Source organism: Myotis daubentonii, chromosome 5, assembly GCF_963259705.1.
Source record: "Myotis daubentonii chromosome 5, mMyoDau2.1, whole genome shotgun sequence".
Taxonomy (NCBI): domain Eukaryota; kingdom Metazoa; phylum Chordata; class Mammalia; order Chiroptera; family Vespertilionidae; genus Myotis; species Myotis daubentonii.
This window is the reverse complement of record NC_081844.1, coordinates 12,439,064-12,464,570: the sequence shown is the minus strand read 5'-3', so window position 1 is coordinate 12,464,570 and position 25,507 is coordinate 12,439,064. Positions and strand designations below refer to the sequence as shown.

General features: G+C 40.3%; 1 protein-coding gene across 3 annotated transcripts in view; it reads left to right on the top strand.

Annotated features, from left to right (window-relative positions):
* The window catches only part of PPP2R2A (protein phosphatase 2 regulatory subunit Balpha), a 103,790-nt gene that overhangs the window by 44,338 nt on the left and 33,945 nt on the right, over window positions 1-25,507 (top strand). The window contains exons 2-3 of one of the 3 annotated variants that reach the window (XM_059695943.1): window positions 3,706-3,844; window positions 24,211-24,308. In XM_059695943.1, coding sequence (XP_059551926.1) covers window positions 3,712-3,844; window positions 24,211-24,308 — 231 coding nt within the window. In that variant the 5' untranslated portion in view covers window positions 3,706-3,711. Of the gene's footprint in view, window positions 1-3,705; window positions 3,845-23,519; window positions 23,649-24,210; window positions 24,309-25,507 lie in introns of those variants that run through there. The other 2 variants (XM_059695945.1, XM_059695944.1) reach the window with 2 other exon arrangements.

Sequence of the window (25,507 nt, the reverse complement as noted above, 5' to 3'; positions counted from 1 at the left end):
TCATTCTCCAGCATCTCTTCATCATGGATGCTCCACTTTCTTTCCTCTCCTCCACCCCACCCCATTCTTTACTGCCCCCCCATTCTGGGGAGCAGGTGGTAGGCTTGCACTCACTGTGCAGGTGTGCACCCCCATGGGGCGGGGCGGGAACTGGGGGCGGGGCGGGCGCAGGCTTGTTTTTGGGCCAAGGCAGGAGCAGGAGTCCTGGCCTCTCAAGTGTGTAGGCCGCAGCGAGGCCCAGTCAGCGCCGGGAGCTTCACCAAACCGCCGCAGTGGCGCCGTCCCTCCACCCCCGCCTCAGTGCTGCGAGTCTGCGCCCCTCCGCCTGCAGTCGTCGCCTCTTGTTTCCCGCCTATTGGGGCCAATACAGAACCTCACTCTCTGCAGGCGAGGCAGATCCCCACCCGCCAGCAACCTGCCCAGGCCTGAGCCCTCTCCAGTGCACCCCACCTTGGCGCTGCTCTGCGCCCCTTGGGCCGCCTGCCTCCTGGCCAGCCGCTTCCCCGAAGCCATGGTGCTTGCCCAGGATCGCCCATCAGGCGGAGGCCTGTCCGCGCGCCTGCAGACCCCATGGCCGCGGCTCCTGGCAACCACTTTGCCAAAGGTTCCTCTACCTTCAGGCTCTCTCCTCAGACCCCCGGGAGCTTGGCTCCCGTGGCCCAGCCCTTCCGTGGCTCCCTGCAGCCCCGCTCTACTCAGCTCTCCTGCTGCCCACCTGTCAGGAAGCTGCCAGTAGCCTTGCTGTGTGCAGTGTGGTTCTGGGGCAGGGGCTGGGGTGTGGGGAGCAGCTCCAGTAAAGTTTAGTAAACCCCAGGCCCCCAGCCCCTCCTTGAGCGGAGCCCAGGGCATGCTGGGGTCTGGGTCCGAACACTGCAGCTGTGGAGGCCCCGCCGGCACTGGGCCTCACACAGGGGTCCCGGCTGGGGGCGTGGTTTAGGCGGCTTGTTTGTGCAGCCAAGCCCCCCCGCTGCCCAGGGCCACACACAGGGGTCCCGGCTGGTGGCGTGGTTTAGGCAGCTGTTCGTGCCTCCAAGCCCCCTGCCGCCCAGGGCCGCACACAGGGCAGCTGGGGGCATGGTTTAGGCGGCTGTTCGAGCTGCCAAGCCCCCCGTCACTCAGGGCCGCTCACTGGGGTCCCGGCTGGCGTTGGGGCTTAGGCGCCACAGGGGCCAGACATCAGCTCGAGCTGGCCCTCCCTGTCTGCGGTATGCAAATTAGCCCATCTTGGCTGGCAGTTAATTTGCATATCACCCTGATTAGCCAATGGGAAAGGTAGCGGGTGTATGGCTAATTACCATGTTTCTCTTTTATTAGGATAGTACTTGGCACTACGTAATACATTTTATATTTATGATTCATTGTAAAATGCCCCATCACTAGAATATAAGATCCATGAGGGCAGGGACTTTTTTTTCTATTTTATTTAGTCTTGTATCCCTAAAACCTAGAAATACTAGCATGATCTAGAGCAGTGATGGCGAACCTTTTGAGCTCGGCGTGTCAGCATTTTGAAAACCCTAACTTAACTCTGATGCCATATCACAAGTAGAAATTTTTTGATATTTGCAACCATAGTAAAACTAAGACATATTTTTGATATTTATTTTATATATTTAAATGCCGTTTAACAGAAAAATCAACCAAAAAAATGAGTTCGCGTGTCATAGGTTCGCCATCACTGATCTAGAGTGGCAGGGATGTAATAAATGGATTTGTTGAAGGAATGACTCTCTTGAATGAACAAAACAACAAAAATGTACAAGATTTATAAAAAATTAGACCAGTTTTTAGAATTAGAGAAATAAACTGTTAAAGAAAATTATCATCTTGAGCAAACTAGGCTACAAGAACCAAGAGGAAAGGATACAAAAATGAAGAAGATGAACAAAAGGAATTTTCTTTAAATTTATTTTTCTGTAACACCTATATTATGTATTTCTATGGTCAAGAGTTTTGGTGAAAGCAGTCATGATATAATCTTTTGTATTTAGCCAATGGATATTGTTAGTTTTTTAAAATATATTTTTATTGATGTCAGAGAGGAAGGGAGAGGGAGAGATAGAAACATCAATGATGAGAGAGAATCATTGATTGGCTGCCTTCTGCACACCCCCTACTGGGGATTGAGTCCATAATCCAGGCATGTGCCCTTGACCGGAATCAAACCCAGGACCCTTGAGTCTACAGGCCAACGCTCTATCCACTGAGCCAAACTGGGTAGGGCTGGATATTGGGGTTTTTTTGTAACCTGAAATTATACCTGCCATTTAGATGATGTTAAATAATACTTAATGTAAGGTAAATATTTATTTACCAATGGTATCAAGTACCAGCATGAAGACCTGGATGTTATTATTACTTTCATCTTTAGAGCTCCACACCATATCAATTATCGTCTTACTTTATATACTTCATAGGTGTATTTTCAAGTCTGTACACTTTGTTCTCTTTTGCCTTTATGCTTTTGTTTCTTCCTCTGTTAAATGGATATATTAATACAACCAATTTTATATGTTTCTTGAGAGGATTACATATCTTCCATACTGTAAATGCATTTTAAATGTTGGCTAATGATGATAATATTGTTACTGTACTTTATTGGATTAGATCACTATCATTGTGTGCCAGGATTTCTAGAGTAGCTCATATTGGTCTCCATACTTCCCCCTGCTTACCCATCTTCCAGTTCCCAATCCTCTTCACTTGACGCCGAGTAATCTAAGAGCATATCTAATTGCATTGCTCATATTTAAAACTCCCTAATGGACTCCATTTTGCTATTGGGATCAAGTTGATGAAATTTCTGTAACATACTTTAAAGAACTTTAGCTTCTTTCTCTTAATATTCTGCCCCATTTTACCCAGTTAATAGGTGAGCTGGAGGAATCCTATTAGAAAACAAACTTGAATTGGGTGTGAATCTGTCAAGCCAAACAGACAGTGAAGTGCTTTCTGGTTCTTGAGCATGGCCCAAACAATCCTAGTTTATAATGATTTTAGGCAGATATTGTTAACCAGATAGCCATTCTTGCTACAAAATTTGCTTAATAACGCATACATAGATGTGCAGGAGCTTGTGTAGTACTATTTCTTTGTATAATCTCCATGAGAAATTGCAATATAAGGCAATTTAATGCAGTGATTTGCTTTGTGAAATTATGAGCCAATTAAAAATTGGTGAACATCTAACCAAGATGGTGAACTTTAGTTTTAGAATGATTCATTTAAAGCTCTTCTTTTTAACATTATATATAACACTAGAGGCCCACTGCATGAAATTAGTGCAAGGGATGGGGGGTGTCCCTCAGCCTGGCCTACACCCTCTTGTAATCTGGGACCCCTCAGGGGATGTTGAACTGCCAGTTTAGGCCCAATCTTGCAGGAATCCCTGCGGGATCGGGCCTAAACCAGCAGTCGGACATCCCTTTCGCAATCCAGGATTGCTGCCTCCTAACTGCCTGCCTACCTGATCGCCCCTAACCACTCACCTGCCTGCCTGATGACCCCTAACTGCCTCTGCCTTGGCCCCTGCCACCGCAGCTTCATCCGGAATGACAGCCAGAAGGTCGTTCAGCTGTCGTGTCTAATTAGCATATTATGCTTTTATTATTATAGAAGATTAATACACCAAGGGTTGTTTGTTAAGATCACAACCTTTAGACTAAATGTATTAGCAACTATTTATCTTTCTGTTCTTTGTTGCAGGAGGGTATGGTTCCATTCCATTTTATCCATACATGGTATCAGATTATCCGGGAACAAGTTAAAAAGAAGGGAGACTGGTTCCAGAACACATCTCTGGAAATTACCCTATGGACCCTGACTCTCATGGCAACATTACAATGTAGGTTCTGTATGAGCATCTATAGCCAGTGAGTGGTCTTTGCTGAGCTTATCACATAACATGTTCCCGTTCTGAGTCAGAGGTTTAGAAAAGGTTATAAAGGGCCATTAGCACTTACTTCATTGTGGGAAATTATGGTATAATCGAGGTGATATTTTGCTAATAGACATAGGGGTGCAGAATCCTCTCCTGAACAATCTGGCTTCAACCTGAGGCCTTTTTGGTGTCTATGCAGAAAAAAAAAAAAAAAGGCATCTGTAACACTGTGCCTTTAGTTTGGGCTTTAGCTTCAGGTTGCAGTGATCTAAGTTGGAGCATGTGGAGAACTTGTTATCTAGGCTAAATAGACTTGAATAGCCTAGAAACAAGTGAAGTTAAATGCTTGTTTCTACTTTGCAACAAGGCCCAAACCCTAGCCAGTGTCATCTGCTTATCAATGCATCTAACCATGTGCCTCATATAAGGCTCATATCTTTGTATTTATTTATGTTTAGCAACTCCATCAGGTATTTAAAGATGAGGAAACTGAGCCTTTAAGGGACTGAGTTACTTCCTCAGAGTCATATATAGACAGGTGAAGTGGAGCTTCGGCAGTCTGATTTGTCGTCATTTCCTGTACAACTTCCCTACAGATGTGGCCCCAAAAATGTGCTACAGGTGTGTATGGTAATGATCCCTCTGTCCTTGGCGGCGGGTGCCTGAATGGGAGTTTAACTTGACTAGAGTTTCTAGGTAAACATGAACCAGCCTCATCTTAGCATTATACTAGTGAGCCATACAAATCTCTACCTTCCCTATGTGCACCCTGATATGGGGAAGGCAGATTCATTGGCCTGCTACCCTGAAAGTACCAAGAGTCAGCAAGAGGGAGCATTTGCCTCCAAATGCCTACAGCTATCCTCTTTTCAAGATACCTAATCTATGCCAAATGGGAAAGAGAATGAATGTGTGAAGAGTCACAGGAGTCTGGAAGGGAGAGAAGAAATGGTTGGGGCCTTCTTCACTGCTGAGGAGCAATAAATTCCTAAAGGGATGGCACACATTTAACTTACTCTTCACAGTGCCGTAATAAAATGTTCTTAATTTTAAATATACCACCTTTGTAGGAGAAGTCCTGATCTTTAGGAAAAGTAACAAGAACTTTGAGCTCCCTCTAGAGGTCAACAGTGATAAAAGAGCATTATAGTTGATCTATAGGGAAATAACTATACTTAAGTCTACCCTACTCCTTTCACAAGAAACTAACATTTTATAGATGCTTTTTTCAGGAAGGTATTTTCTTATATTGGGGAGTAATTAGTTACCTTGGAGAAGAAATTTGGCTTGATCATATTCTAATTAGTTATGTTGAGCCAATCCTGAAGTTTGCCATATAGACTATATATTGAACTAATAAAGGAGAAAAGATCATGAAAATTGATCATGTCCAAACAAAATAGCATGCTTCTTAATGGGAGCCCTGAATCTGAAACAAACTAGATTAAAATGAGAATTTCTGTGCTAAGGTGTGCCAGAATGTTTTGACAGCAGTCCTTGCCTTTAACAGAGATAAAGGTGATCAGTATACCTGCAATGTTCTCACCCTCACCTCCCCAACATCTGAAAGAAAAGCACAGTGAGTACCAGAAGATTCATGTGAAATCCAACTTGCAGGGATATGGAAAAACTTCTAAGAAAGCTAACACATAAAATTTCTTAACTTTTAAGTACCCTAGTTTACCAAGTGAGAAATTATTCCAGGACAGAAATCTTAGTCGCAGTCAGATTGCTTCTCTTCAGAACTCACTGAGAGAGTTCAATTCTTAAAAACTTAGTATATAACTATAAAATGAAAGAAATAATTTAATATGTGGTAACATTGAGAATATATGAAAGTTACATGTTTTTAAAAAGTTCCAGAAATTTCAAGAAACAGAAGGATGGGAGCATGTCAAAGGAACCCAAGAATCAATCTGAAAAAGCTCTCAATAGCCAAATCTGGAACAATTTGAGCAACACATTAAGTTACATTTGTGCTTGAAATAAATATCCATGAGTTTATACTGATAAATGATTGGACACATAAATGGGGGAGTGGGAGATAAATTTCCCATACAGAAGAACTCCAAATTTATGTAGATACTCGGGGCGGTGGGGCGGGTGGGGGGGGGGGTGGCTTAATACTCTCCCTACCCCCATCCCTTGAATGTGGGCTGTACTTAGTGACTTCCTTTTGGGATACCTTCTGTGGGAGCAGGTAACGTTACAGTTTTTCCACATCCTGGCAAACTACCTTGGCCAGATTGTCAATAAGTCATATTGATAGATGTGATAAGAATGACATTTCACCTTGATCTTCCTACCACCAAGTCATAATTATAGTGTGGTCATGAGAAAAACACCTGACAATAACAAATTGAGAGACATATCACAAAGTACGTACCTGACCAAGTACTCTTCAGAACTGTCAAGATCATCAAAAACAAGAAAAGCCTGAGGAACTCTCACAGACTAGACCAGTGGTTCTCAACCTTCCTAATGCCGCGACCCTTTAATACAGTTCCTCACGTTGTGGTGACCCCCAACCATAAAATTATTTTTGTTGCTACTTCATAACTGTAATTTTGCTACTGTTATGAATCGTAATGTAAATATCTGATATGCAGGATGTATTTTCATGGTTACAAATGGAACATAATTAAAGTATAGTGATTAATCACAAAAAACAATATGTAATTATGTATGTGTTTTCTAATGGTCTTAGGCGACCCCTGTAAAAGGGTCGTTCAACCCCCAAAGGGGCCGTGACCCACAGGTTGAGAACCGTTGAACTAGAAGAAGCTAAAGGGACATGATTACTACATGGACTGTGGGATTCCTGGATGAACCCTGAAACTGAACAAGGACACTAGGGGGAAAACTAGTGGAATCTGAATAAAGTGTGGAGTTTAGTTAATAATAATATTCTATTGTTTGTTCCTTGATCATGATAAATGTACCTTAGAAATGTAAGCTGTAAACAATAGAAGAAACTAGGGAAGTATACGGCACTTTCTGTAATATCTTTGGAACCCTGAAAGTCTAAAATGCTAAAATAAATTTACAGAAAACGAACAGATTCTTCTCAGCTCTTTTATATAAGTTTTGTTCAGTGATGTTTAAAAAATGGGGAGTTTTTCTTAGATGTATATACATTATCACTTGCAATTAAGTAGTTTCTGACTTTTATATATAAAGGATGGGCAAGATCGCATCTCATAAACATGAAAATCTCCAGTACCATGGTTTAGGGCTGTAACAGTGGTGTGACAAGCTGAGCAGAAAGTACCATGCTTCACTGTCTCAGTTCTATTCTGATCTCATAATTGATTGGCTAGTAACTTACTGAAAGTATCTTGCATTAAATCACTATTTTTATGAATTCCAGGTTTAAAAGAAGTAAATCTGAGACTCATTTTTGTCAGGGTGTGATGTCTAGCGGAGATTCATCGTCATGGGTAGAGTTACACAACATTAGCAATAAATTGTCATTTCAGGTCCTCGGTTTTCCATGTTGGAAGTTTTCTAATAAAAGCATGTTGTTTTCCCCCAGTTGTTACTGTGGTTTTTTTCCTCCCCCAGTAGTTTAGAGTTTATTTAAATACCTGAACATATGTTGTATATGCTCTATGAAAGAGAAGTTCTCTGAAGAGAGAGATTGCCTTAATTTATGTTTCTTTGCAAATGAGATATTTGAAGTTCATAAAATTAATTGACTTACTAGTACTCTTGGTCAAATTAATACTTAACTAGAGTTTAGACTACATCTCCAGTTACCTTGTTGCACTTGCTGATGGTTAATAAAGAGCCAACCAAGGCTTGTAGAAAAAGGGGTAAAAAGGGAGAAGGATTTCAGGGAAAATTAGAGCAAAATGTGAAAGGAATATTGGCAGAATTAGAACATTTAATGTTTCTCTTATATTCTCTAACACTTTAGACCAGAGGTCGGCAAACTGCAGCCCCTTGAGTGTGGCTCTTCCACAAAATACCACATGCGGGTACGCACGTGCAGTGTGATTGAAACTTCATGGCCACACTCAAGGGGCCCAAGAGCCACATGTGGCTTGTGAGCCGCAGTTTGTCAACCACTGCTTTAGATAATTTAAAGACATTAGAGCATCTTTATATCTTATTTTTTTGGATTATTTCAGGGGGATCACTTCTGGAACTGACAAAGTTCCAAGGGAATGACTACTTTGTGGCTTTTTATACAAATTATGAAATTCTTTTCCAAAGTAGTATGTATATCTACAATATAGTCAAATATCAGTCTTTTGAACAATTTGTATTTTTCCTGTAGCTTATGAGATAGAAAATAGTGTTATATTAAATTTGATTTGACTATTTCCTTACATTTTACCAGTATTCTTTTGTGAATTGTCTTCCTGTGTTCTATGAACTGTGTTTAGAAATACAAGTATTTTTCCTACTTGTCTTCAGTTATTGTGTAAAAATTGCATTTTTAAAAAATGCATCTATAGACATTATCCTTCTGGTGTATTACTACTGTTACAGAAATGTATGACTTTAACACCCCCCCCCCCTTTTCTTGCCCCTTTAATGGCCAACATATAAAAGGGCTGAAAGAATTGGGAGAAGAGAAAAGGCGGTATTATAGGCAAGGTAGACAATACACCTAACTAAACGAGGCATGAAGGTGAGCGTAAGTATTTATATGGTAGGTGTAAAACATTTAACCTTCCTAGAGAATTTGGTGAATGCTATAGTACTAGAAAGTAATATTGGGGGAAATTGAATGCCAGGATTGCCCAAAATCTTACGGTATTCCTTAGGGCAGTGGTTCTCAACCTTCTGACTTTTTAAATACAGTTCCTCATGTTGTGACGCAACCATAAAATTATTTTCGTTGCTACTTCATAACTGTAAAGTTGCTACAGTTATGAATCATAATGTAAATAATCTGATATGCAGGGTGGTCTTAGGCGACCCCTGTGAAAGGGTCGTTTGACCACCAAAGGGGTCGTGACCCATAGGTTGAGAACCACTGCCTTAGGGGAAGGCATTGTATAACCAGTAAGTAAAACATCAAATTAGGAAGCAGTGATATAGTGACTACCACATTCAAGATAAAAAGTTCCATCACACTAAAAAGTTTCCTGTTCCTTTCTTTGAAGTCCACCTCTGTCCCACCTTTAGCCCCTAGCAACCACTGATCTGTCCCTTTCCCAGAATGTCAGATAAATGGAATTATATGGTATGTAGCCTTTTGAATTTGGCTCCTTTTACTTATTATAATGCATTTTGAGTTTTATCCATGTTATTGCTTGTATCAGTAGTTCTTTTTATCGCTGAGTGATGTTTCATTATATGGTTATACCACTTTTTGTTTAGTCCTCAGTTGAGGATTGCTTGTGTTGTGTCTAGTTTTTGGCAGTTATGAATAAAGCTGCTATGAACATTTGCGTTCAGATTTTTGTGTGGACATAAGTTTTCATTTGACTTGGGTAAATATCTAGTAATGAGATTTTGGGATCACATGGTGTTTGTTTTAACTATATAAGAAACTGCCAAACTTTTTTTTCTCTCCCTAAAGTGGGTGTGCCTTGTTACAGTCATACCAGCTTATGTGAGGAGTTCCCATTGCTCAATATCATCAGTACTAGGGGCTGTCATTTTTTAAAAAACTTAGTCATTTGAATGGTGTGTAGTGGTATCTTGTTACTTTCTTTACCTTGTAGAAATTCATTTATTGCCAGTTTTCATGTTATTATCATGCTAATGATATTAAGCTTATGTTACTTGGTCTCCCTGTCTAAATTCTAATTTCATGATGCTTCAGTGTTATACAAATACAATCAAACACACTTTGTAACTTTTGTTTTAAACTCATTGATATAAGGTAGACAACATTTTTTCTCAATACAAATGTGTTATTTTTGTACTGAGCATGTGAAATACACATGGAAAACGTTTGGAAGGATATGTCTATCCTATCTAATAATAGACAAATATGGTTATTAACCGCACCTCTGACACGCTTCCCATTGGCTAATCAGAGCGATATGCAAATTAACTGCCAACCAAGATGGCGGCCGGCAGCCAGGCAGTTGACGCGAACATGAGGCTTGCTTGCTCCAGTGATGGAGGAAGCCAAGGTTCCCCGCCTGCTGTTGCCGGTCTCTGAGCTGCACTCTAAGCAACAATGTTGCAATTATAGAAGCTAAACAAACCCCAGAAACCTGCTTTCAGCCAGCCGGCCTCAGAGCTGGAGCTGCAACAGTGTTTCAATTATAAAAGCCAAACAAACCCAGATACCTGCTTTCAGCAGCAGAGGTCTCAGAGCTGGAGCCGAGCATCAGAGCTAAAGCCGGCTCTCAGTTCCAGTGACAGCCATAGAAGGTAAATAAATCCTAGAATAAAAAACGAAAGAAAAAAAAGAGAGTTTGGGAGCTTCAGTCACCCGTCAGCCTGAAAACGGCCCTCAGCCCCTCACCCAGACTGGCCAGGCACCCCAGTGGGGACCCCCACCGTGAAGAGGGTGTGACCAGCTGCAAACAGCCATCAGCCCCTCATCCAGGCTGGCCAGGCACCCAAGCGGGACCCCCACTCTGATCCGGGACACCCTTCAGGGCAAACCAGCTGGCCCCTACCTGTGCACCAGGCCTCTATCCTTTATAGTAAAAGGGTAATATGCAAACTGACCCTAACAGCAGAAGGACTGGGAATGACTGGTCACTATGACACACTGACCACCAGGGGGCAGACGCTCAATGCAGGAGCTGCCCTCTGGTGGTCAGGGCACTCTCACATGGGGAGCTCTGCTCAGCCACAAGCCAGGCTGATGGCTGCCAGTACAGCGGTGGTGGTGGGAGCCTCTCCTGCTTCCTCAGCAGCGCTAAGGATGTCCGAGTGCAGTTTAGGCCTGCTCCCCACTGGCAAGTGGACATCCCCCGAGGGCTGCCGGGCTGCCAGAGGTATGTCTGATTGCCATGTTAGGCCCAATCCCCTGGGGAGCGGGCCTAAGCCGGCAGGTGGTCATCCCCTGAGGGGTCCTAGACTGTGAGAGGGCACAGGCCGAGCTGAGGGGCCCCTTCCTCCCCGACTGCACAAATTTTTGTGCACCGGGCCTCTAGTATATATATAAAAGTCCAAGCAACTGTTACAACAGAATGACCGGTCAACCAGTCACTATGACACACACTGACCACCAGAGGGCAGACGCTCAATACAGGAGCTGCCCCCTGGTTGTCAGTTCACTCCAATAACAGGAGCACCACTCAGCCAGAAGCCAGGCTCACGGCTGGCAAGCATTGCGGTGGCAGCATGAGCCTCTCCCGCCTCTGCAGCAGCGCTACTGAGTGGGAGCGGTGCCCGACCTCGGCTCGGGCTCCTCCTTGGCAGCCTGCCTCTTAGCGCACTGCTACATTCCTCATACCCCATTAGCCTGCAGTTACAATCTTCAGAGAACAGTTGAAGTGCGGACCTCAGAGTAACCAGGACGAGCCTGGTATCATCGCCAGGCTCCTGGAACTCAGCCTTGGGCATCGAGATCAAATCTCATCCCTTACCAATTGCCCCAGAGCTACAGAGGAAGGCAGCAATATAACAGTGGCCACAAGGTGGCGACTGACAGGGTAAGAGTAAAGAGATGGAACTGAAGGGTGAGGGTGTGGGCAACAGAACCCCCAACCCCCAAGATCCCTAATTTTGTATTGTTCACCGTGGAGTGTCTCTTATCCGGCTCTGAGCAGTGGAAAGCATCCAGCACGACCCAAGACATCCACTGGGGACCTCCCAGCTGGCAAGGTGTGACCCTGGCCATAGAAAGGATATTTGGAAATACTTTTTCAGGAAGCTGCAGGGAGGAGGACAGATGCCCCACACGACTTCCCGACAGCTCACAGGGACCTGGAAACTCCCTGGGCACGGGGGTGTGGGCTCCCAATTTCCTTTCAATGTGCATGAATCCGTGCACTGGGCCACTAGTACTAAAATAACCATAGTTCTCTCAGAAGTGGGGTTCACTTGCAAGATAATCTTTTTTTACAAAGTAGTTTACTTGTCGAATTTTTAAAAGTAAAATTAATTTTAATTATTCCTTTAATCTGGGATTGATTTTATAGAAATCACATATATAAATACATCTGATGTATATTTTGCAGTTTACATGAGTTTGCTAAAATTCATTTATTTATGGTTATGTTATCTCAGTGGTATTTCAAGTTTTTTATTTCAATTTTTATAAGTTGTTAGCTTATAGTGATCATTGTATCTTTTTTACAAAAACAATGCTATTTTAAATATTACATAGTTTCCTATAAATCATTTTAAGGTTTTTTTTAAAAATTTTATTTTATTGCTTAAAGTATTACAAAGAGTATTACATATGTCTTTTTTTTTTCTCCCCTTGACCTTCCCCTGGCCTCCTCTACCCCCCAGTTTCTTTTTTAAGGTATTTTTATTGCAATACTGATTTTTTTCTTTGCCCTTAAGATTACCAAGTGGTAATTTAGAACCAATTAGTTATTATTAGAACCAATAGTTATTATTCTTAAGCTAATTTTATTGTGGATAGAGAATGTGATTTTTAAATTATCAGTTACATTTTTCAAGTATCCCATCTCTATCCCAAATACCCCTTTCCCTGCCTTTTTTATTTTTTATGGAGAAGGATATGTCAATCTTCTATTATAATTATGACTAGAGGCCAGGTGCATGAAATTTGTGCAAGGAGCTCGGCCCTTGCAGCCCCGGCTTCATCCAGAAGGATGTCCAGTCTAATATTATGCTTTTATTATTATAGATTTTTGTCAACTCCTCTCTTCCTAGTAAAAATCTTTGAGCATATTTATGAATTTTTTATCTTTACCTTACTTTTTATTATTACATATAAAATAAACTCTTGTCCTATTAAATTCATTTTGACTTAATTTTGCCAATGATTTGCCATTTACTAGTAATGGACCAAGCATGCTAGCTATTTGGCAGTTTGCAGGACAATCGTGAGGAAAGAAAAAAATTGTCCCTTGATCTGCATGACTCAGAATATTCTCCCAAATGATCACAGTAGTGAAAAAAAACTTATTTTATCTTCTAAGCCTAAAACTCAACTTTTTTTTAAATTAGGTTTGTTTTGTTTTGTTTTGCATGAGTTTAATGTGCAAACTTAAGTTTACTGTGTGCAAATCAAGGGAAGATTGTGCTGTGAAATATTGAAATTTTACAAAGAATTTTTCATTATTTTGCAGTCACATCACCAGTGCAAGGCTTATTGATGTTTTTGAATTGCCACTTGATTTGATTATTCTACTTACAGTGCCATTATGCTTGAGTACTTACATACTTATTTTTTTCAAATATTGCCCACCTTTTTTCATGGTACTGCAGTGACACATATGTTAGAACACTTAATACTATCCTGCAAGTCAAGTTATTTTTCTTTTTACACCCCTTTGCTTCTTTTTTAAAAATTATTCCATTACTGGGCCTTCACAGTTACTGATCTTGGCTACTGCACTGCCTCTTCTATTAATCCCATCCATTGTATCTTTTTTAATTTAATTTTATTTTTCAATTACAGTTCACATACATTATAATATAGTTTCAACTGCACAGCCCAGTAATTAGAAATTACATAACTTACTAAGTGATCATCCCACTAAATCTTATAACCATTTAACACCATACATAGTTATTAGAATACTAGAGGCCTGGGGCATGAAAATTTGTACACATGGGGTCCCTCAGCCTTGCCTGTGCGCTCTCATAGTCTGGGACCCCTTGGGGGGTGTCCACCTGCTGGCTTAGGCCAGCTACCTGGGGGATTGGGCCTAAGTTGGCAGACATCTCCCTGGTAGCCCAGGAGCCCTCGGAGGATGTCCAACTGACAGCTTGAGCGGGCCTAAGCCACAGTCGGACATCCTTAGTGCTAACGAGAAGGCGGGAGAGGGTCCCGCCACTGCCACTGCGCTCGCAGCCGTCAGCCCGGCTTGTGGCTGAGCGGAGCTTCCCTTGTGAGAGCCCACTGACCAGCAGGGGGTAGCTCCTGCATTGAGTGTCTGTCCCTTGGTGGTCAGTGCATGGCAAAGCGACAGGTTGTTCCAGTCATTCCACCGTTGGGGTCAATTTGCATTTTACCCTTTTATTATATAGGATTACATAGGACTAGAGGCCCGATGCATGAAATTCATGCAAGAGTAGGCCCTCGCAGCCCCTGCTTCATCCAGAAGGTCGTCTGGACAGTCATTCCGCTATTTGGCCGTTCAGTTGATTTGCATATTATTCTTTTATTATTATAGACTAGAGGCCCAGTGCACAAAAATTTGTGCACTGGGGGGGGCAGTCCCTCAGCCCGGCCTGTGCCCTCTCACAGTCTGGGACCCCTCGGGGGATGACCACGTGCTGGCTTAGGCCCGCTCCCCGGGGGATTGGGCCTAATATGGCAATCAGACATACCTCTGGCAGCCCAGCAGCCCTCGGGGGATGTCCACTGCCAGCAGGGAGCATTTTAGATAGTATGTTTTCATTTTTAGATATTCCTTCTTTATCTTCCATTTCTCATCATGTTCATGATTTATTCTATGTTCTTGAGCATATGGAACATATTTACAACAGCTATTGACCCTTGTCTGCTCAGACCTTTATTATTTCTGTTTTCTGGCTCTGTTTCTGTTGATTTAGTTTTCTTCTGGTTATAGGTCATATTTTTCTGCTTCTTTACATTCCTGGTGATTTTAGATTGGATTCAGACATTGTGAATTTACATTGTTGAGTGTTGGATTTTGTTCTAGCACATAGTTAAGTTACTTGAGATTAGTTTGCTTTTAAGTTTTGTTAGGACAGATTGAGTCTTCAGTGCTGAATAGCCCTATTACTAAGATGATACTCTTGGGAGGACTCTACCTGATGCCTCATTGAATGAGGTTTCTCGATTCCGGCTGGTGGGACCCTTAACTATTCTGAGCCCTCATAAGCTTTCTGTTGGTTCTTTTCCTAGGCTTGGTGGTGTCAACCATATATCCTCAGATCTATCAACCAAAGATGCTTAAGTGAACCCTATTTAAATCCCTTGAACTTTCTCTACTTCTACACATTCTAGCCGCTTTGGCTTTTCCTAACCCTCTGTTTCTGTCTCCACAAGTCATTGAGATTGCTACTTGGTGCTTGGATTCTTCCTGACTCATACATTGGCCAGGCAGTAAACTGGGGCAAACACAGTGCTCACTTTCTTTCTCTACTCCAAGGGTTCATAGCCCTTATACTCCATGTTGCCCATTGTTTTGTTTGTTTCCTAGTCATTCACAGTAAGAGAATGAATCCAGATTGTCTTATTCCTTAATGGCAGGAAGCAGAAGGCCAATTATAGATTTTTAATTTTTACTTGTGTCTTTCACTTCAGTCTTTTAAAAGAAGAAGTGCTAAGTTACTGCACATTTTTATTGGGTTCTTTCATGTATATCTTTGTTTATACAGTTAGTTTTAGTGTTCTTTGTTTTTACTGAAATGGAATTAAAAGGAGAGGAAACTAATTATCTGGTAGAGTTTCGTGTAAATCAAATATTAATTGTAAAAAGATAATGTTCAGTATACCACACTGGTAATTGCTCTTGTGGGAGGTCTTTGTAGACACTTGCTCTTTTATCACCAGAGCAGGCCTTTTGTTGTTGTTAATCCTTACCTGAGGATATTTTTCCTGTTGATTTTATATATATAATATGGATTAACAACAACAAAAAGCCTGCTCTGGTGATAAAAGAGCAAGTGTCTACAAAGACTTGCTACAAGAGCAATTACCAGTGTGGGGTGTGTGTGTGTGTGTGTGTTTTGTTTTTGTGTTTTTTACAGAGAGGAAGGGAGAGGGATAGAGCCAGAAACATCGATGAGAGAGAAACATCGATCAGCTGCCTCCCACACACCACCTACTGGGGATGTGCCTGCAACCAAGGTACATGCCCTTGACCAGAATCAAACCTGGGACCCTTTAGTCCGCAGGCCGACGTTCTATCCACGGAGCCAAATCGGCCAGGGTGTCCTGTTGATTTTTTTGAGAAACACATTGATTGATTGTCTCCTGCATGCACCCTGACTGGGGCCAGGAATCGAGCCTGTGACCCTTCTGTGCATGGGCTGGCGCTTTAACTACTCAACAACACAGGCCAGGGCCAGAGCAGTCCCTTTTGAGATAATATTCAGAATGCAGAGTTTTAAGTAAGAATGGTTAATCATAGAATTTATGTAAACCTCAAAATTATATTAAGATTCATGCTGTCTTGTTTCACACAAGGCAGATAATGTCCGAATTTTTAGAGTTATTTGCTGCAGTACTGTTTAGTATTTTATGAGGTTCAACCTTTAAAGTTTTCTTCTATGTTATTTAGCTTTAAAGCCTAGTCATATTGAGACAAAGAAAAGAATCAGATTTGTTAGCATCCAGTGGGTGCTTATTAACTATTTTAAGTGGAACTTTGAGGTATCTATAATTCAGATGGTTAAAAATGCATAGGGAATTCCTCCCAGTTGATTTCTCCCTCTTTTATTTAAAAAAGGAGTGAGCATCTTTATGTATATACTCAGTCTGTATGTGTTATAATTCATTTTGTAATTGTTTAATTTGCTTTATGATATTCCTTTGGTTTTCTTAAACATTTACTAAATCCTTTCTTGGTTAACTATTCATTTGTTGTGATTATATTCCACTTTCTTATAAGCCTCTCAGGGATAGACTTCAGAATGTAGATCACCAAGTTACCTGCATGTAGTGAGTGCTGAAAAAATACGGGGACATTAGTAGTCATTAATGGTCATTAGTAAATATGTGAAATCAATGTAGTTTGACCCTTCTATTGAACACAGGCATTTTGGCAACGAAAAAGAGGCAGTCAATTTAGCACCTGCACATTATTGCTCTATTCATCATTCAGTGACTTAGAGAATTCTGTGCTGCCACCTTATTCATATGATTGTTCATACCTGCTAAATTTGAATCCTGTCTCTGACACTTGGTAGAGGTGTGATAGCCAAGTTACTTAAACTCTCAGTGCTTCGCTATATTCTTGTATAAATTGAAAATATCTGTGTTATTGTAAGGATTAAATGATAATATATGTAAATGCTCACAGCACAGTGCTTGACACATTATAGTTGTACATATCTGTGTGTAGAGTGTGTACTTTGACATTAGTTGGTTATGTCTCTGTATCCACAAAAACCATATTTGTTATTTTAATGTTAATATATAAAGCAAGGGTTGATAACATTTTCTTGAAGGGCCAAATAGTAAAAACTTTCAATCTGTCCCAGCTATTCAACAAAGTAAACAGGCATAGTTGGATTCCAATAAAACATTACTTATAAAAACAACTGGTGGTCCATAGTTTTTCAATCTGTATACTAGAGGTTACTTTTAAATTTTTAAGTCATTTTTATTTTTCAATTACAGTTGACATATTATTATATAATGATCATCCTGATAAATCTCACATCCATCTTAGAGGTTACTTTTACATTTCTTAATTATTGAATGTTTGAAATGTGCTTAGCTTTTTTTTTATTATAGGGATAATACAGCCATAACCATTTCTGTTCTAATTTTAATGGGTTTCTTTCAAATTATTTATTTGGGCCATAGTCCCAAAATGGAATTATAAAGTCAATCAATAGCCCTATAAATTTCCTCACAATGCAAGCATTGAAGTATTTAGTGAATGTCAACTAATACTAATTTGGTGACTTGTTTATTACTACCATTTATATATACTATTTAATTTTCTCTCATCTGATTTTTATGCTGAGTGTGTTACATTTTTGAACCTTTAGCTATCTAATTATGTCCTATTCTGTTTATAATGTTATAGCACATAAGAAATAGAGAAAGTAACCAAAAGGGAATGGTGTGATATGCCCTATGAAGTGAAAACAGACCAGCAAGATGTAGTGCTGTCATCATTCCCACCACCAACTACCATTCCACCTCCAAAAGCAAGCAATTATTTCACCTTAGGATGAAAGTCAGGTGCTGACAGTTTAGAAAGAGGGGGTAGGAAGAAATAAGAATTCCATTTTATATAACACATGATAAATTCCTGGTTTTTATTAATAGTATATAGAATTTAACAACAAAGGTCAAAAGCATTGAGAAAGAGAGAGAGAGAGAGAGAGATCAATGATGAGAGAATCATTGATCGGCTGCCTCCTGTATGCCCCCTACTGGGAATCAAGCCTGGAACCTGGGCATGTGCCCCTGACTGGAATCAAACCTGGGACCCTTCAGTCCGCAGGCTGAGCCAGACCAGCTAGGGCTGTGTTCAGTTTTCTTACCAATATGTATTTTTTAATAAATTCTTTGTTCAGATTATTACAGTTGTTCCTCTTTTTCCCCCCACAGCTCCCCTCCACCCGGTTCCCACCCTACCTCCTACCCTTACCCCCCCACACACACACACACTGTCCTCATCCATAGGTGTACAATTTTTGTCCAGTCTCTTCCTGCACCCCCAATACCTTCTTCCCCCTGAGAATTGTCAGTCCACTCCCTTTCTATGCCCCTGATTCGATTCTATTCACCAGTTTATTCTGTTCATCAGATTTTTTATTCACTTGATTTTTAGATTCACTTGTTGATAGATATGTATTTGTTGTCACTTTGTTGTTCATAATTTTTATCTTTACCTTTTTCTTCTTCCTCCTCTTAAAGAATACCCTTCAGCATTTCATATGGTTTGACAGTGATGAACTCCTTTAGCTTTTTCTTATGTGTGAAGCTCTTTATCTGACCTTCAATTCTAAATGATAGCTTTGCTGGGTAGAGTAATCTTGGTTGTAGGTTCTTGGCATTCATCACTTTGAATATTTCTTGCCACTCCCTTCTGGCCTGCATGGTTTCTGTTGAGAAATCAGCTGACAGTCGTAGCTGATTTGTAGTCCCTTGTAGGTAACTGACTGTTTTTCTCTTGCTGCTATTAAGATTCTCTCTTTGTCTTTTGCCCTTGGCATTTTAATTATGATGTGTCTTGGTGTGGTTCTCTTCGAATTCCTTTTCTTTGGGGTTCTCTGCGCTTCCTGGACTTGTAAGTCTATTTTTTTCACCAGGTAGGGCAAGATTTCTGTCATTTCTTCAAATAGGTTTTCAGTATCTTGCTCTCTCTCTTCTTCTGGCACCCCCATAATTCGGATGTTGGTACGCTTGAAGTTGTCCCAGAGGCTCCTTACACTATCTTCATATTTTTGGATTCTTCGTTCCTTCTGCTTTTCCGGTTGGGTGTTTTTGCCTCTTCATATTTCAAATCTTTGACTTGATTTTTGGGATCCTCTAGTCTGCTGTTGGGTCTCTATATATTATTCTTTATTTCTGTCAGTGTATGCTTAATTTCTAATTGGTCCTTTTTCATATCCTTGAGGGTCTCACTATATTTCTTGGCGGTTTCTAGAAGATTCTTGAGTAAGCTTATAACCGTGGTTTTGAACTCTATATCCAGTAGTTTGCTTTCTTCCATTTCTTTCATTTGTGATTTGTTTCTTTGTCTCTGCGTTTTGGCTGCTTCCCTGTGTTGATAGAGTGGCTTTGTGTGCTAGGTGTCCTATAGGGCCCAGTGACTCAGCCTCCCTAATTACCTGAGGTGGAGACTCTTGGTGCACCCCTTTGTGGGCTTTGTACACAGTCTTGTTGTAGTTAAGCCTTGATTGCTCTTGGTATCACTGGGAGGAATTGACCTCCAGGCCAATTGGCTGTGAGGACCAGTTATGTCTACAATGGAAGAACTTCTGTATTGGAGACACCCTTATGAGGCAGGACTTGCTTCAGTGGGGCTTTGGCGCTCACTGAGTCTGCCCCCTGAGTGTGTCTCTTATGGATGTGAAGAGTTGTAATCTGGATGGTCTCACTCTGACCACTGGGTAGACTGGCTCTTGGATCTCCAAGGAGTTGCAAAGTCAGCCACTGCCTGAGGTCACCCAGCAGGAGCTACAGAGAGATCTGCAGATTCCTCCTCTTTGTTTGGGATTTGGAGGTGCCCAGATGAGGCTCAGCTGTGAAGTAGTGCAGGCTGCTGACAGCCTTAATCCTTCTTTTGGAAGCTCTGGGGTTCTCTGACCCAGCTGCAGTTTGACAGTTTTTAGGCAGAGAAAGGCCAGGCCATTCCTATGCAAAGCCTCTGCACACAGCTTGGGTGGGGTTGTAAATTGGGTGGGGCGGGGTCTCAGGGAATCACCAGGGCGGAGCAAATAGCAATGGTTGCCCGTCAGCCCTGCCCCTATAGGTCCCTGGGTCTCTGTGTCCCATGGCCCAATGCAAGAACAATGAACGCTCTGAGCACCCCTGCGAGGAAGCCGCCCTCATGTTGCGGCCCGTATGAGTCTGGGTCCCCAGATTCTTACCCGTAACTAGAGTTCAGAGCAGTTAGGAGCTTGTATCTCCCTCCCGATTGAAAAAGACAACAGCGTACCCAGCTGCCAGCCCCTTTTTCGCGCGTCTGTACCTCTGCACCTCTGCACTTCTGCACCTCCTACCCGCTCAGTGCGCTTTTTTCTTTCCTTCTAGTTGTAGAATTTCCACTTAGCCAGCCTTCCCGTGGTTCTGGATGATGTTCCTTTTTTTTCTTTTAGTTGTAGTTTTAATGTGGTTTTGCACTGCAGCAAGTTCAAGTGTTTACCTATGCTGCCATCTTGGTTGTCTTTTCTTACCAATATTTGAGCATTCCTTTTAAATACTGCCTTTACGTTACACACTTTAGAAGTCATTGTGTATCAAACATTGCTATGATGATTTAATTCACAGTAGCGCAGTTGACTACTGTTCCAAAAGGGAGCCCTTTCCTTTTATTATATTAAAATGTTCTTTTCAAAGATTAACACAGGCATTTTTTTCATTGTAAAATAGCATTTTTATTGATCATAAGAAATATTCTTGGTTTTCTTTAAAAGAAGTGTCTTGTTCTTTGTTGCTATTTGTTGTTGAATACATTTTAAACATTGATTATTTAGGAAATATAAAAGTAACCTCTAAGCCCTGGCTGGTTTTGGCTCAGTGGATAGATTGTTGGCCTGCAGAGTGAAGGGTCCTGGGTTCGATTCCAGTCAAGGGCACATGCTCGGGTTGGAGGCTCTATCCCCAGTGTTGAGGGGTGCAGGAGGTAGCCAATCAATGATTCTCTCTCATCATTGATGTTTCAATCTCCCTCCCTCTCTCCCTTCGTCTCTGAAACCAATAAAAATATATATACATGTAACCTCTAAGATGTGTGTGAGAACATGACCCATTGTTGTGTTATACCGGACCATGCCTGGAGTTTGGTATTATGGCTCTACCAGGTTGATGTCTCTGCCTTTTAAAAGTATGTTATAGTTACTTTAATTTCAAGAGTAAAATGTTTTTCAGTATTTGTAATTTTAATTAGTAGTTTGTTCTAAAACTCTAGTATACAGGATTCTAAATTTTCATGAAATACATTTATATTTCGGCTTGCTTCTAAAACTCTAGTATACAGGATTCTAAATTTTCATGAAATACATTTATATTTCGGCTTGCTTCTCCAGAGAGAGAGAGAGAGAGAGAGAGAGAATGAGAATGGGAATGAATGAATGTGTGTGTTACCCAGAGTGTATTGCTAAAAGGTCCAAAATTCTCTCTTAGTTTTAGCATTCTGGGCTTTTCAATAAAAGTAATTGTTCACCTGAAATGTTTTAGACATAGGCCAGCAGGTCTCAACCTGTGGGTCGCGACCCCTTTGGGGGTTGAACAACCCTTTCACAGGGTCACCTAAGACCATCGGAAAACACATATATAATTACATATTGTTTTTGTGATTAATCACTATGCTTTAATTATGTTCAGTTTGTAACAATGAAATTGGGGGTCACCACAACATGAGGAACTGTATTAAAGGGTCGAGGCATTAGGAAGGTTGAGAACCACTGACCTAGGCTGTCCAGTGTGGGTGGCTCTAGACACAATTTGACTAAAACATCCAGGAACCACTGTGGCTAGTGATTACAGTGCAGATTCAGAAAGTTCTGTTGAACAGCACTGTTGTAGACTTTCTGCAATCATTACTCGAAATGTTTTTAATGATATAGGAATCAGAGCATTAGAAGAATATTTTCTAGAAATAGGTTTATTGCTATTTTCAAAACCTTGTCTGGGTGTGCCATAATGTGGGAGCACAAGTTTTAGAGTCATGCTTCCTTACGTTTTGCACATCATGGCACGCTGATAAACAGGTAGCTCATAGCTGGAGATCACAGGTTTGGGTGCTCTGCAGAATCCAGGCAAATTTGGCACACCAGTATGCAGTAGTGGTCTCTGTAATTCATTCCTGGATGTTTTTTATGAACTATAAATACTATTTGATTTTGTTCTCCCTTTTATTCATCTTTTTTATATATCTTATTCCAAGTGAGGCCTTCTGAGATCTTGACATTTTACAACTCAGAAAAACTTTCAAAGCATAGTTTTATGTTCAAATTAGCTCCTTTATTTGATGAGTTAGCCAAAGAAACATCAATGTTGTAAGGAAATTAGCCTAGTTGGACTTAGAAGGGAAAGAATTCTCCTAAGTGCTGGTGTCTGAGGAATTTGAATTTAAAGATACTTTTTACTATGTATGATTTTTACCTCATTCCCTGATTTTAGAACCTAACCTCCTAATGTTGTTAATTCCTACTTATTTTCTCTCTCCAGCTGTACTCTATTGTGCTTTAAGTGAAGGAACTAGGTATGCTTGTAATGCTTTATTATATTCACTATATAAGTCAGTGCAGTACAGAGCACCTACTAGATCGACTCTTAAGTACTAATTGATATTTGGCTTTATAGAGTAGTCCAGTACATTGTTTTACACCGTTGTGTCACATATGTATGCAGTGTAAACAGTAAACATTCTTTACTCCTAATACTACTGACTCTGGTGGGCTGTCTGGGCTAACATTTTTAACCTGGAAGTGAGATGCTGTCCAGACCCTATGAAATTGTATGCATATTTTTGTGTGCATTTAAATTTGTACAATTTCTTGGGAGAGCATGTGTAACTTTTCATTAGGTTCTCAGAGTTTCAAAAAGGTAAAATGCCTTGGACCTAGACAATGGAAAAAGCAAAGAAAGCTTTCTAAAATCAAGCTGGGCTTGGAAAAATCACTAAAAAAAAAGAAAATTGTAAAATGCAATGCTGGACAGATTATTGATAAGATATATTGGTCAGTACATTTTTAGGGACATAGTGTTCTTTATAAAGTTACATTATTAAATTCTTCTTTTTTGTTAATTCTCACCTGAGGTTATTTTCCCATTGATTTTTAGAGAGAGTGAAAGGCGGGGAGGAGAGAAACACACATAGATTGGTTGCCTCCCGCATGAGCCTCGACCCCCATGAGCATTGATCCAGGGCCAGGATCCAGCATGCCTTTGACTGGAATGGAAACTGGGATCCTTCAGTCCATGGGCTCATGCTCTGTCCACTGAGCCAAACAGGCTAGGGCTGTTAAAATCTTAGAGTGGGCTAATGTAGACCAGAAAATAACCCCTTTCTTGTAGAAAAAGTTGACTTATTTGTTTAAAATGATGGAGTCTTCCCTAATGAGGCATAATGCTTTATAGAAGAACTTGTTAGTAACAGTGGTCAGTGGTACAGTGTATTGCTTTATCTTAATACCCAATTCTGTAACTTAGATTTTTTTTCTTTAGGAAAATGGCTCTGGTGTCAAAAAGCAAGGAAAAAACCCTGATAATTTTATTTGAACTTGACTGTGAAGTTAGCACCAACTTTGGGTGCAGTGTGTCTGATTCTAGTGCCCCTGCAGTGTTTGGGAGCCACAAGAAGAGCTGTGCATACTGAAGGTGCATATAGCACAAAGCATATCTGTATAAGTGTGTTCTGTTTGCAGATTTTTGTTTGAGAGGCCATAATTTGAGTTTATGAATTTATGGCTTAAAATTTCATCTGAAATTATTTTTACATTTAAATATTTTTCCCATTTTAATTATATCTGCCTTAATTTTAGAGTGCATCTTTGGGTTTGCATAAAAGAGCTTATCAAAAGTATATAAGAAAAAATTAGCAAGATGATTATTAATGTTTAATGGTGCTATCATAGAATGTTTCACAAGTTGTTGATTTCATTACATTCATGAATGTAATGAAATATTAATAAACCACTAATATTTATTACTTGTTGTGTTCCTGTTTATTAAAATAGTGTGTCATATTGGTTTATTCTGGGGAGAATTTTTTTTTGATGAACCAAAATATTTATGAAAGAACTTTAGATTTATTTTATTTCTGATGGCAGGTTGTATGTATAGACTTGGAATATGTTAGGGAAAGCATGCAAAGTTCTAAAACTCTAGGGAGTTGGGAGAGAAAAACTAATGCCTATTTTTGTTTGTTTCAATTATACAGCAGATATAATTTCTACAGTAGAATTTAATCATTCTGGAGAATTACTAGCAACAGGAGATAAAGGTGGTAGAGTTGTCATCTTTCAACAGGAGCAGGAGGTAAGTGTTTTAAAGTTATAACAAATTTCAGTTTGCTCTTGGGACTGGAGCTTCTATTGCACTGGAGAATTTTCATCAGAGGGTATTGGCAGTTTTTAAAAGAAATGTCTGTTTATTGAGAAGATTAGCCAATGTATACTGTTTCTCTTAGCTTTGTGTGTGTATATGTGTGTGTGCTTTAATTTTTAAACAATGCTTTAATTGTGAAAAGATTTGTTGGGGAAAAGGGGTGGGGAGTGGTGGAGTAATCCAAGATATTAACTGGTTTGAAGCTTTGGCCCTCTTAATTTTTCTTTTAAAACTCCATAAAGCAAAATTGCTTTGACCTCCTCTCACTGCTTAGTTTGCTTTGTGTAGTTGGGCGTGGGAGGCCAGCCTAAAGAAAAAGTCGCTCAATTATTTTTATGTCAGTCCATACTGATACTGTTATTCTGATTTAAATATAAAGGTTTACATGACAGTTGCATGTATATAAGCTCAGTACCCCTTTTAAAATGGAATTGATTTGAAAATTATTTTCCTTTTCTCTTTGAAGAAAGGAATTTCTCATTGCAGAATCCTCAATTAAAGTGGTTTTTTGTTGTGGGTACAAAAGTTAGGCACACTTCTAAATCTGATCGATAGATTTCTCACTAAAATTTTATCTAAACAAAATTTGTCACACTAAATTTTCCTGACTCTCTTTCTCCATTTGTAGATCAAAATTAAACCTTTAAAATTATTTTTTATACATCCTGCCCTTCTCTACCTATAATATATTTTAAAATAGTTAAGAATAATGTGGGTTATGTACAAGGTTTTACAAATAGATGTCTAAATTATAACAGAGAGTTAGGTTTTAAAGGATTGTGAAATTCCTTAAATAAGCAAAGAATCTAGTAATAATACTACTACTTTGCACTTCTATAGCGCCTTTGACCTGAGGATCTCAAAGTGCTTTACAAATACTAATGAATTAATCCTCACAACACCCCAGTGAGGTAGGTAATTTAATTTTAAAAGAAATGATTAATAGTGTCTGATTAGAAGATGCACATACACTAAGTATGTCTCCTTTTATTTATTATTTTTGGTTGGAAGAAAATAAGACTCAAGGTTTTCTTGACAAAGAATATCCTTGTGGGAATGGGGATGCCAAATCAGTTTTCTGTTCCTATTTTTAAGCAGCTAAAAATTTGACCATAAGAATCTTGAAATAC